General features: G+C 36.6%; 1 protein-coding gene across 2 annotated transcripts in view; it reads left to right on the top strand.

The window, feature by feature from the left end:
- SYT14 (synaptotagmin 14) overlaps window positions 1–14,155 on the top strand; it is a 91,657-nt gene that overhangs the window by 11,852 nt on the left and 65,650 nt on the right. Inside the window, exon 2 of one of the 2 annotated variants that reach the window (XM_044429496.1) lies at window positions 11,955–12,119. In XM_044429496.1, the coding sequence (XP_044285431.1) occupies window positions 11,955–12,119 (165 nt within the window). Of the gene's footprint in view, window positions 1–11,954; window positions 12,120–12,535; window positions 14,038–14,155 lie in introns of those variants that run through there. The other variant, XM_044429495.1, reaches the window with a different exon arrangement.

Genomic DNA, 14,155 nt, shown 5'->3' with positions numbered 1-14,155 from the left:
ATCCAATATAATCAGCATGACTTGTTGTCCTTGATCTTGAATTATTGGCCTCATGCTGCATCATTAAAAACTAATCCTTATTTCATGATGAATAACTTTGTAATGTATCTTAAACAGAAAACTATCTTTAGATAGATTTTTCCTCAAAAAAGCATTTTATAAAAAATAAATGAAACCAAATTTAAATAATTTTTTAAAATTATTTTTTCCGCCCTGCCAGTAGATCTGTCAAACACACAGAATGGCTGAGGTTAATCAACTAAGAATCCAGGGTAATAGCTCAATGCACCTAGAATAAGGCTAGGATGTAGACCACGCTTAAGGGACTGAGAAAGTCTTCAAAGGTTCCTTCAGTACAGGATAGAGGCCTCTAAACAATTCATATAATTTTGTTTCTTGGAGACCATGGAATTTACAAAAGAGTCCCTAGTAGTAGGGACTCTATCTACTCTATTCCTAGAAGTCAGAACTCTATCTGATACCTACTAGAGAAAGTTACTATGCACAACAGTTGCTACCAAGGCAAAGCCTTGTGGCAGTCCTTTACTGGTTGATTTTGCCTTCTCCTTCAGATAGGTAAACTTGGGAGAGGCATAAGAAAGGAAGGGACACAAGGAAGGGACAGTGGTAGGAAAAGCAGCATTATCAAGGCATTTTATCAGTGTGCACACTTGAAAATACCATTGTTTATGCAGGCAATCAGTAGATTTCTTCAGTATACCTATAACAGAAAAACAGCTTATTTATGATAGTTCCAAGAGATATAAGCACTGAGGAAAAGCTGTAAACATACTCAAAAGCTACTAAAGCTACAATCATACCCATAAAATATGTATAGAATTATGCATTCAGAATTGCATATCAATTGCACAAGGGGCCATAGGTAGCTCAGTAACACAGCATATGCTTTGCATATAGAAGGTCCTAAATTTAATCTCTGGCATTTCCAGGTAGGGCTGGGAAGAATTCCTGCATGAAATCTTGGAGAGATCATTCCAGTGAATGTCAAGAATACTAGGCTAGATACAGCACCCATCTGACTCATTATATGGAAGCTTCATATGTTCCTTTGTTGATGGAATCAAGGTTCATCTTACGTAAATAATTATTTTTCTGAAAATGGTTGTTAAAACATACTGACTTTGAAGCAAATAACATAATTGTATTTCTTTTCCCTCTTCATTTTTATCTAGTTTATAGAACTTCTGCTGGTTGTAGTTAGAGCACATGAGAGTGCACAGGATGGTAGAGAACATGACCAGCACCTTTGATATAGGTAACATTCCTCGAAATAAAAATATAAGCAAAGTAATTCACTCTATTTTGTGGTTCACATGTATGAAATACTGAAGATGATTATGCTTAAATGATACATAATATTTTTCTCAGGAAACCAGAGTTATGTAGTGTTAAGAAAATTAGACTATGAGTTTGTGGATGTAATTAAAAGAAATTAGAAACTGGGACATTTGGGGACCAATACTATGCACCACAGCTTTGATGCATATAAGCCTCCAAACTTATGTACCTCCTATGCATGACAGCAATCTCTGCAGCCACCAAGCCTCACACCAAGTATTTTCTTCAGACAACCATTTCCAGTTGTGTAGATTTTGTTTTGGGGAGGAAAGGAGTCCAGAGCTCCAACTGGAACCTTCCAGGGTACCTTCGTCCTCATCCAGTGGTACACCCTTTTCCCTGCCTCCAAGGCCCAGTTGTAACCTTGTGTGTAAGTTGCATAAGATTGCAATGTCAGAAAGCCATAGGATTGCAGCGTAATGTTATAAATAACTGGGGGTGAAATCCAGTGCTGTGTCATTGAAAATCTGGTCCCACAATGGAACTTTTCCTTCCTTTTACCCCTGTTTGTGCTCCCACATCTGCTCAGCATATGGGGGCAGGGGGAGCACAGGAAGCTGCAATGAGGAGATAGAATCTGTTCCTCTGATGGATGCTATCCGGTTGGTGGATGGACACCATTGCATTAAATAGTGAAGGCACAAGCCTATGCTTGTTTAGGCAGAACATAGTCCTACAGCTTGATATGTAAGCCGTCCAAAGACCCACAAGGTATTGAATGGGGTAAAATAAACAAACAAACAAACAAACAAACAAACAGAATGCTGCAATCATCATGAAATTGCCTCTTTAGTGCTTCACAACATTTTGAAGGTAAAGGTTTTGAAAGTAAAAATGTTCATAGTTTAATATAAATACTGTTTAGCCGTGGAAGTTTCTTTCTTGGATGTTTTCTAGGAATATATAGTTTCAGCATCTCATGTGGGGGATCCTGTTAAGTTTATTCTTTGTACAATAACTAACTTGCTTAAGTTATCTGACTATTTTTATGAAACTTACAATTTGTTCTATAGATATTTAGGTCCATCCTGAACTTTGCATAGGAGACACTCAACTTGTTCTGTAGTCCAGAGCACTACAGTACACATATTTAGGCTAGACTGAGTACCACTGACTTCAGTGGAGTGCAACTGGATTGCGTGTGATGAGTTAATGGATGTATGCCAGTTTTGATTTCATATGAGGTGGCATGCTTCATGAAATCGCATTGCACACTGGTATTGTTTGTTGTAAAATCAGTGTACCACAAATAAATGGCACTTCGATTGTATGTGACTTAACTGTGCAGAACCGTTCCCACACTGTAATTATTGAACACTGAGTTATGAATGGGGCTGTATGGAATCTAGAGCATATCAGACTCCCATGGTAGAAATAACTGGTATGGAGAATCCTGCTTAATACAGGTACAACAGTTTTGGTAGAGTTCTTAGTTCCCTAGAGCAGCAACTAAATGTTTCATTAGGTATTTTAATTACTTTACGGCTATATGTTTTTGTTGTTGTTGGGTGTTTTTTTTTTACTTTGAATGATCAAAATCCAATGATATGCAATTACATTTTTGGTCTTACAAGAGAAGGTTCCCTCTTTTTTCTTGCTACAGCCCCTACCTTCCAAATCTGGTCACAAGGACTCTCCAACACTCTGGAGCAGGTCTGGTGGTGCATGTGGAATGTTAGGGAAATTTTCAGGGAAATAGGAAATTTGGTATAGAAGCATTGTCCTAACAATTTGAAGGTGTTCAGACTCCTCCTCTCCACTTAGGCTTGGAACTCTGAATAACAAACACTATGAATTCATAGTCAAGGTTTTTCCCCCCTATTCCCCTCCATTGTCAAAACTGCATTTTGTAATACCTTGCCTGATGAAGAGATCTCAAAAGTTTGTACATTTTTGTGATATTTTTGGCCTAATAAAAGTATTGGACTAAAATGGATTTGCGATAAGTTCTTACATGGGTACTTTGTTTTGTGTGTAGCCAGTTTCAAGAGTTGCATATTTAATTCTCTCCCTTTGAAATGAACAGGCTTAAAAATACTTAAAATTAGCTGGATCCTTTTCAATATTTGTACAGTCAAAGTGACTGTCTGAGGTATCAATTTTCTGGAAACTGAAGTAAAGCTTTGGGAAGTGTGGGCCAGAAGCCCTGTCATCTACTTGACCTATAGTGCCACCTAATGGCTAATTTTTAAAGTGTGTCAGAAGAGATTTACATGAAAAATGTGCTATAACAGTACCATTAGTAATTTGAATAAGGATGCTTGTGATCTTAATATGTAAGTTATCTTAAAGTACTTTGTGGTTTCCTTAATTGTCTGTGCCCGAACTTGAGTGAGGATAGTAGTGGCAAATAGTTTAAAGTTTGTATATGAACCAATTCTAGGGTATGTTTGGGATTCTTCTGAAAGTCATATTATAAGTCTCACATGCTGCCTTAGAACTAATTTCCTTTATTCTTTTGCATCATATCTCAGTTTGTGAGCACAGACTGTGTTTTTAATATATGTATAGGACATCGAAAATGTTAGGTGCTTTTTAAGTTAACAATATTAATAAAAAACTGGTGAGTGTTGCTAATTTTTTGTATTCCGAATTGCCCAGTGATTATTAAAAACTTCTTTTTGCATGGAAAAGTATTGGGTGTCATCTAAGGAGATGAGAAGAAAATTCTCCATCTTATCATGCACTAAAGAGAAGCTGTGAAGTATGACAATAATAAATATTTTTTCATGTTCTTTAATGTGTATTGGTGAACCCTAGTGTGGTATCCCATAAATAATAATATATTTTCAACAGCTACTAAAATTGCAGTAACTCATGGGTGTCCTGTCTATCAGCGAAATAGTGCTCATTTATCAGGATGGAAGGTGAGGGTTAAATTTCCCCCCTTCCCTCTCCCTGTGCATACTGTCACTGCTCCCATTATCAGTACCAGGCCAAGGTAAGGCCTTAAGTGAGGGTGGGTGTTCGAAGAAGTGAAGAAGCTGCCGATAGGAAACATGCCTTGAGGATTGATGAGCATTAGCGAGATGGGTTATTTCCTGAGTTTGGATTGGCTATGGAAATAAACCAAATTATTTTTGTTTCTTTTTTCAGAAATAAATCTGTTTATTTCTCAGTCAGTCAGATGCACAGTGGAACCTCATTCATCTATAACGTAGCGCATGTCATTTGTTTACCTGAAGAAAGTAGTATTATTTCCTGGAATATGCTTTTTCCTCTTCTTCCTGCCACTATTGTTGACTTGCTTTCTTGTGGTTATATGAAAGAGCTTCACTGCAGAATGCGTGTTTGTGAGCTTGTGCTTTCTCATTCATGGTATTTTTTTAGCTCATTTATTTATTTATTTATTTCATTTATGTACCCCAACAAGCAAAGAGTTTATATGATGTCACCATGTAGTACCTCTCCCATGCTTTCTAAGATTTTCACAGCTCTTTTTTTTCCTTTGAAACAGGGAGAGTATTTTTGGAACTCTCTGTGATTACATGGCAATCACACTATAAAACACAATTAAATAGTCATGTATTTTTGTAATTTTTCTACATTGTTGTGCCACCTTGTGGTAATATAACAGAACTTATAGAAAGGCAGAAGAAGAAAGCCCTTGAAAGCCTATTTGAATCCCACAAAGTATCCAGAGCCAGAAACCTTAATAAATAGCAGGTTAAATGTTTTATATAAGCAGTTATCCAAGATGTCTGTGCTACTTATTTAACACTGTGCCCAGCAACTGGGATAATGTTATGGCAGGTAATGGTTTCCTTTCTGACTTAAATGTTAGTGGCCCATTAAGCTAAGAAAACACATACAGTTACACATATGATAAAATTACATGCTTCTTTACTTGGAATAGTCATCCAAATAGGAAGAAAGCATAGGCCATCAGTTCCCAGCAACAATATTTTAGGAACAGCAAGTAATAGAGAATGAGAGAGAGGGATATTTTAAAATGTTATTTTAATTTATTGTTGTAAGCTGCCCCGAGGCTTCGGCGAATGGGGCGGCATAAAAATGTTTTAATAAATAAAAATAAAAATAAGAGATAAGAGTTGTTTATATTGTTCTGACATATTGGCATTTTTAGAAGCAGTTTAAAAAGTCAGAACTTTCTAGGATGACTATTTAAATTTTGAAAATTTTACTATTGTGCAATAAATCCAATGGTGTAGTTATATATAATTTATATATTAAAGGCCAATTTCTCTCCCTCCCCCAAACTTTAAAATTTATAAAGAGGAAATTGTTCCTACAAATGTGGATACACTCATTTACCATGATGGGTCACAGATCCAGTCTGTACTACTTTAGTTTGTACACAAAGCAGATACGATTGCATCGACAACATTAATTATTAAGTGATCATTGACATGCAGTGAGATAAATACATGGTTTCATACACCACTGGGACAACTGAGCAGTCAACACTATGTAAGTAAAGACAAAAGTTTCCATATAGTTTCTTAAAATTGTAGGTAATTGTTTTGGCTTAATAGCATCAGTAGTGTGATGCTCAATAAGGGCATTCTCTCAGTGCAGTTGAATTTGCATTTGAAAAGAGACAATACAAAGAATTTTAAATATAAAATATTTATTGATTTTCTGACATAGAAAATTGCTCCAAATGGGTATGTTTCATGTGTAATTTTGCAGAATAAATTTTAAGCTAGTGTGATTCAGTAAGTTCTCAGACATTGTCTTTGTTAATATAGATTAGATCTTGTGGGTTCATTTGTACTATAGGTATGATTAGTTATTAGTGTTTTCATTTTACAATTCAGTTATGATATCAGTTGCAGTGTATTTCTTCTATCTGTTATACTTTAATGAATATAAAGGAATATCCTTGGATTATTTAAGTTCACTGGATAGAATATAAATTATTTATCAGTTTGCATTAAGTTAAATAAAAGTGCCCAATCTCATCGTTTAATCCAGCAATTTGATAGTCATCATGAAATATGCCATGTATCGCTTGTAATACTTTTCAAGAAGCAATGTTCTCTTGGGTCATTAATTAGGATATAAATCTAGATATATCTTGAATGGAATGCATCATCTGTATAATTCTGATAAATCCCTTGAATTTAATTTAATGAGGGCTTACTGTTCCTTTCTGTTCATGAACTAATGTTGCTTAGTATTTCATTTATGCGAAGTTAACTGTTTAATGTTATGTGGAAGAGTGTATATAGCGCAATATAAGATACTGTATGTGATACTTCTCAGGGTAATATGAAAATGTGAATTGATGTTATTTTTCCTTTTATTGAAACAGCTTTTAGACAAGGGTTTTTATCCTGCAATCACTCTGCCACAGACATGGAATTTTATTGTGGGTGGAGCAAATCTAGATATTGTATTCTGTTTGCAACCTTCCTGTGTTTTCCCACTGGTTTTTTTTTTTTAGTGTTTTTCTTCTTATTATTACATTGCATTTATATCCTGCATGTTTTCCTCTTGCAAGGAACCCAAGACAGCTTACAGGGTTTGTCTCCTCTCTGTTTAACAACACTGTAACAACGCTGTGAGATAGGTTAGACTGAGAGTCTGTGACTGGTGGAAGGTCACACAGTGAGTGTCATAGCTGAATGGGGACTAGAATCCAGATCTCCTGAGTCCCAGTCCAGCACTCTAAACCATTATACCACACTGGCTTTCTTAACTTGCTTATCCCAAGAATCCATTAAGTGAGATTTAATCCAAAAGATGGAATATATGCATAGTATCTTGTCATTGATAGTCCTGGGACACTTAATTTGGAAGTACAGATTTAATAAAACTATGTGAGTAAAGTCAAGTCCTCTTCAAAAGCTATATTTGTAGTATGGGTCCATGTATGCAAACTGATACAAGGACAGATAATTTCCAAAGAGTTGCATTTGGTGTTAAAGCAGATAAATAATTAACTAGTCTAACTGAAGCTAAAGTTTCATTCTTTAATAAAGTATTAATTGCTTTGTTCTTTTAACCACACAAAATGTTCTTAAATATAGTGGTTCTGCAAAGGACTGTACAGGGAATATAAACTTGTTTTTTTAGCTTTGAAAACATCTTGTTTGCCTATTAGTTGAATATTAAGTTCACTGTTTAAGTGATTTCAGGAATGATTATAATTCATAGTTGTGATAAACACCACACTTTTAGCTATGTATAGGAATAACTCCTTCTGTATATTAACTAGGACTGTTCTCAAATTAAAGGATGTTTAATGAATACTGACCTGGCTTTTAAGCATAAATTAGTCAGAGTAAGTATAATTTAATGCTTTGGGGTTGCAACTAAATTGAAGGAGTACAAAATATGTAAAAGTTGCCTCCTAGTTTGTTCCACATCGTACCCCATGTATTATCACAAAAGAAGTATGGGTTCAGTTGTTCCGTTTTTCAGCCCTGTTCATATTTTTTTTAATTGAGGGTTTCTGTGGTTTTGCAGTCAGCTGTAGATTCTAATGCATCCTTGTCTGAAGGGTGAGGATTTCAGGACTGCTAAAACATTCTCCCTTCAGACAAGGAAAGGCCAGAATCTGCAGCTTAAATGTCAAGGCCAATGGACCCAAAGATGAGCCAGGCAGTCACTGAGAATCAGACAGTTTCAAATACTGGGAGGAAGTTAAGTGAGCATGTTAATGTGGAGAGGAATCAGGTTAAAGGATCTGAGCAGTTGAAGTATGTCAGATGCCCCAAGCACTTGTCCCTTAAGCAAGAGGATCTACCTTGAAGGAATCATTTGTTCATTTCAGTTTGGAATGGAGGAGAGGCATTCAGTTTAGAATTGTTAAATAAGAGTCACTGTGGTATGGTGGTTAAGAGTATTTGACTGGGGGCCTGGGAGATTTGACCATGAAGCTCACTGGGCAACTCTGGGAAAATCAGAGTCTCACCCTAACCTACCTCACAGGAAGAGTCAAAGTGCCCAGTTTTAACAGTATAGTGGGCATTATGGAAATCTGGTGGAATAGAGAGAAGTAGTGGGATATGGTCAGGGAAGGGTCTATGGGAGAAACTTGCTCAGTATATTAAAGAGGACATAATGTCAAGCAGTCTAAAGGTGCAAACTCTTCCATGGAAGCACTGTGGCTGACACTTTTGGCCCCAAAAACTAATTTAGTAATTGTTGTTCAGTTGCAAAGTTGCATCTGACTCTTTGCAACCCCATGGACAACATTCCTCCAGGTTCCCCTGTCCTTCACCAATCCTCGCAGTCCACCCAGCCTCACACCCACCTCCCCAGTGGCCCCATCCAGACACCTCAGTCTCAGCCGTCTCCTTCAATCATTCCCAGCATCAGGATCCTTTCCAATGAGTCCTTCCTTCTCATTAGGTGGCCAAGTATTTGAGCTTCAGCACCTGTCCTTCTGAAGAACAGTCAGGGTTGATTTCCTTTAGGACTGGCTGATTTGATCTCTTTGTTGTCCGAGGGACTCTCAGTAGTCTTCTCCAACACCACAATTCAAAAGTGTAAATTCTTCAGTGTTAGCCATCTTTATGATCTAACTCTCACAGCCATACATTCCAACTGGGAAAACCATAGCTTTGACTATATGAACTTTTTGTCGGCAGGTTGTAGTAAAACATTTACTATAATACAGAAAGAAGCAACTAAAATGTTCAAGGGCTGGAAGAACTCTCCTATGAGGAAAGGTTACAGCATCTGGAATTGGTTAGCTATGGAAAGGCAAATAAGGGGAGGCATGGTAGAGATGTATAAAACTATGCAAACTGTGAAAAAGTGGATAAGGAGTAAAATTTCTTCTTTATAATACTAGAACCTGAGTTCATGCTACAAAAGTGATTGATGGGAGACTCAGGAAAAAGGAAAGGAGGTATTTCTTTACACAGCACGTGGTTAAACTTTGGAATTCATTTCCATATATGTAATGATGGCCACTAGTTGGATGGCTTTAAAAGGACAAATTAGTGGAGGATTAGGCAGATAATGGCTGCTAGTCCTGATGACTGTATGCTGTGTCCAATATGAGAGACAGTATGTCTGTGTACACCAGTTAGTAGGAAACTTGGGTAGAACACTTCTATTGTATCCATATCCTGCATGCAGGGTTCCTGTGGACCTCTGGCCATGTATGAACAGAATGCTGGGTTGGATAGACCCTTCATCTGATCCAATAGAAGTCTTTTTATGTTCTGTCTGTCTTTACTAAAATAGAGTAGTGCTTGTGAATAATTGTGAGTAGAAATATGAGTATATATGTTAGATCAGCCTTGAACATAACATCTGTCCACCTTGAAGACTTGTATAGTTAGCATAGTCATCCTTTTACTTGGATCTTTAGGAGGATATTGGCCAAGAATGTTTTTAATCAACACTGTCTGTGAGATTTTTTGTCAACCTTTCTTCAAATTAAGGCTTGGTAGGAGATACCTCTATTGTTATATCCTGAGCGTAAAGCAGCCTTCCTGAATCCAGTCCCCTCCAGCTACTTTTAATGTTAACTTCTAGTTTTCTTGACCATTTGCCATGCTTATAGGGAATAATGGAAGTTGCATTCCAACTCATCTGAAATGCACCAGTTTGGGAAAGTCTGGGTTATCCTTTTGCCAGCATCAAAGCTTGAAAACATTCAAATATATATAAATCTCCTGCTGAGGTGAGGGATAATGCAATAGTAGGACTCATGCTTTGTATGCAAAAGGTCCCATGCTCATTCTCTGGCATCTCCAGGTAGGACTTGGAGAATTCTCTTCCTGAAAACTTGGAAAGCTGCTACCAGCCAGTGTATGCAATGCTGCACTAAATGGGCCAATGGTCAGATTACGTATAAGGTACCTTTCTGTAGTTTTTGCTCCATGACCTTGTTTCCTGCCCCTTTACACCCGCTGACTGGCACAACTGGAGCATTGGTCAATTATAGCAGGTTATGGAAGAAGTGGAAGACCAGGCCTGGAAGAGAATAGGCTGGTGAAGTTGAGCATATGGATGTTTTTCAGTTTTGAATCTGGCATCAGTGTTAGGCTAGGTTAAAATAGTATAATCTTGATGTGGCTTCCCATGGTATATAGTCAGTCGCATGAATCCTGTGCTCTAATGGGCTGGTTTGAATATAATGCTAAACTGTAGTTTGACATTTTAAGAACAAACCAGAGACCTTAGACTCATATGCACCCTACTGCTTTTCTATTGGATCTGTAAGGAACAGTTTAAAAGTTTTGGCTTCTGGTTAGTTTAACCACAGCTTTCTGGGTCATTTGTACCCAGACAAACTGTGGTTAATCTTAATTATGATTAGTAGAAACAACCCAATTTCATACTATAGTTCAGGCAGCTGGCTTTTTTCAGCTTACCATTGTTAAGATTAACCACAGTTTAGAGTTCAGACACAAGAATAAACTAGTTAATCCAAAACAGAAGAGGAAGCTTCAAATGACACATGTGTGCCATAAAAGGCTGGAGGAGGAAGCCTACAAGCCTAAAGCTTCCTAAGGCTCATGTTTATAATATTAAACCTTGAAAATATTACATTTGAATACAGCCATTGTTTTCACTGATCCTAGTAGCCATTTGGAAAATGGTAAGTTAGAAGTTTTGTATGATTGATGTAGTAGTTGTAGCAATAAAAGACAGCTTATGCACATTTCAAGATGAAACGTATATTTAGCGTTGCTATATAATAGTGTAAGACAGACTTCTGTCTAGCTATTTCATATAACTGACACTAAAAAGAGTGCCGAATGTTTCTTCAAAGACCAGGAATAAGTTCAGTATGCTCTTACATCTGTGATATGCTGGATGGAAGCAGTTGCTTCTCTGGACAACTGAGTAAAGAGTTTTCTTAGTAGCTCTCATATGATTGGTTTCATTATCTGCTACTGATAACTTTTGTCTTATTGCCAATTTTAGTGTTTTGATTTTCATGATCAAACAGAACAGAATAGAATTGTCTGCATCTGTGATGCATACATCCATAGCTTAAAAAAAACAGATTCATATAGTATCATTCTCTAAAATATGACTGACAGTTTCTTGGTTTAGGAAAGATTGGGATTCTTTAGAAGCTGTTTCAACAGTGCTTCATCTTGAAGTGGGAGTTTATATGGGACCTGAAAGTTCCACCCCTTCCTGACTTTCAGCCAAGCCCTGCTCTGGGTTGGTGCTTATACATGTTTTCCCCTCCTTGCAAGTAGTCTTGTATGTAACTAGCCCAGGCACTTAACTGGTGGTCCAGAAACTGCTATCTGGCTCTCCTGTGATGCTAGTGCTGATGAGGGGCTTTCTTAGAGCTGAGGCACCTGAACACCTGCTGTAGAGACATCCATTTCTGAGGCAGGGAAGTCAGATAGATTCTCAGAGATTCTAGGGAGCTCTTACTTCTCCTGCTCCTCCTCTAAAGAGTCCTCAGGGTCAAGGTCTGGGCAGAGAAAAATCCCAGGAAACACTGATAGGGCTTATATATGGAAAATATATGAACTTCTACACTAGGATTAGCCAACACTTTCACTGTCTACTCTATTTTAAATTGGGTTGCTATGCCATCATATGTACTTGGCAAATTTGGATCTGGGTAAGATTAACTAATAAAATGATTTTTAGAAAATGTGCCATCTTTTCAGTCTGGTCACTGTTTGTGTTTCTTTTAGTATCTCCTGAAGCAGTTGGATTTCTGTCAGCAGTTGGGCTGTTCATTATCCTGATGTTGATTCTTTTTCTGTATCTTAACAAGAAGATGTGTTTTGAAAATGTTGGAGGCTTCCCAGACTTCAATTCACGATACAATGCCAGAAAAAATTCACAGGACAAACTTTGTAAGTACCAAATTCTATGTACAATTTTGAAAGATGTACTGGATCCCTAGTGTAATATCATATAAAAGAATAAAAATTCAGCTTCAATAGGAAAATATGCTGTACAGTCTAAAATAATTTTGTAAATCCATCTGTAGTGCTTAGTCAGAATTGTGTATTCATGGGTATCTTTTAATCTAATTTATGGCTTCATTTTTAGATAGTAGAAAGAAATTAATAGTATTATCTTTCCAAAGTACAATTAAGAAAGAATAATTACAGGGCAGTCCACATAACAGCTTGCAATGTGTACCAGGGAAGCCAAACAATTGTACTTTCCCTGTTCCAAGAAGCATCTTTTACATTTTTTAATCACGAAAATGATAAGATGGACCTCTTTTATTTACAAGTTAGTGCAATCTACAGTTTATTGAAGTCACAAAACATGGTAATCCTAAACAAATTGGATAGTATTACATGGGAATGAACCAGCATAACTAGAAATACTTAAACCCGTTGATTTTGGCAGGCTTCTGTGCTTTTGTCTGGGTAGATCATTGCCTTTGGGTTAACACAAAGGTAAGAATGAAGTTCATGCCAAGGTGTACTTCATAGTTTCTTAGTGAAGAAGAATAGAAGGTACATGACATTGGGCAGATTACTATTAGGAGAAAATAATATACATGTATTTATAGTATATTATTTAAATATGTTTAAACCTTTTCTTTGCAGGTATAGAGTAAAACTCACTACTTTCCATATAATATTATACATGTCTGTTTATCTTACGATTAGTTTATTAGAATTAATAATTTACAAGATAGAAGAAGACATTAAGTGATTCTTATTGGAAAACATTGGTTCATATTTAAACTTACAAGAAAAAGGGATTAAGTGGACCAAGAAAAAGGAATTTAGTGGACCAACCAGCATTGCCCTCAGGTTAGCAGATAGGAAGTAGAAAAGCTAAATGAATAACACCAAGTAGCTCTCCTCCAAACTATTGATTTATTAATAGACAACTAAAACATGGCATTTTTCAAGCATTTTCAGCAAAATCTGAGTCTTCCTTCCATGTCTTCTTTTGTTGACACACTAAGTAATGCTGTTGATGATCTAACCAGTGCTGTTGGAGATGTCAGCTACACAGTAGCTGACTCAGTTACAGAGCAGGTAACAAGTATGATCAACAGCCTTAGGACAGATGATACAGTTACAATACAAGATGATAAATGTGTAGTAGGTAAGGAAAAAAATAGACCACAATTAAATCATGATAAAGAATTGGATGTGAGAGGAAAAGGGTACAATGCAGAAGAAAAAAATAAGCACATTGATTTTTCAAAACAATGTAAAAATGATGGTAGAGAATTCAATTATAACAAAGATCAAATACAATATCAGCCAAATACTAGTGAAACTAATGAACCTTTTCATGAAGCAGAAGTTTGTGAGGCAGTGAATAATTCAGTAAAAGATACAAAAAAAAGACGTCCAGGAAGTGACTACTTGGAAAAAGTTACCTTTCCAAAAGATTTTAGGCAGGACTGTAATATATCTGGACAAAAACAATCCCTTAATAAAGAGTCACATACATTGTTCGAACAATCTAAGGATCATTTGCATAAAAGAGTCAAACAAATACCATCAGGAGTTGACCTCAAGAACACCAAAAAGGTATATGGTGTTGCATCCAGGAATTTGGAAGCAAAAGAAGAGGAAACACCAAAATTGCCAGAGTCAAGTTCTAAACAAGTACATGGTGTTCATGAAGTAAAAGGAGAGACATGTAAAACATTTTCTGATGGCCACAGACAGTCTGTGACAAAGCAGGAAGAAAATGTGCCATCAACTCTTTCAAAGGAAAGTGAAAAGAGAAAGATTAAGAAATCAGAAGGTTTTTCAAAAGAAGTGAGTAGTAAGAAGATACCAGAAAAAGGTGAGGTACCTTATATCCTATTTTATCTATTTGGCCTTTCCTGGATCTTTTACTACATACTACTTTTCTCTACTGCATGTGGAATTCATTCGTAATGATCTATAAAACAATCCTTTGT

The sequence above is a fragment of the Varanus komodoensis genome, unplaced genomic scaffold (assembly GCF_004798865.1).
Source record: "Varanus komodoensis strain SLA01 unplaced genomic scaffold, ASM479886v1 scaffold2, whole genome shotgun sequence".
NCBI lineage: Eukaryota > Metazoa > Chordata > Lepidosauria > Squamata > Varanidae > Varanus > Varanus komodoensis.
Note: the sequence above shows the minus strand (reverse complement) of the source record. Positions and strands in the feature narration are given on the sequence as shown.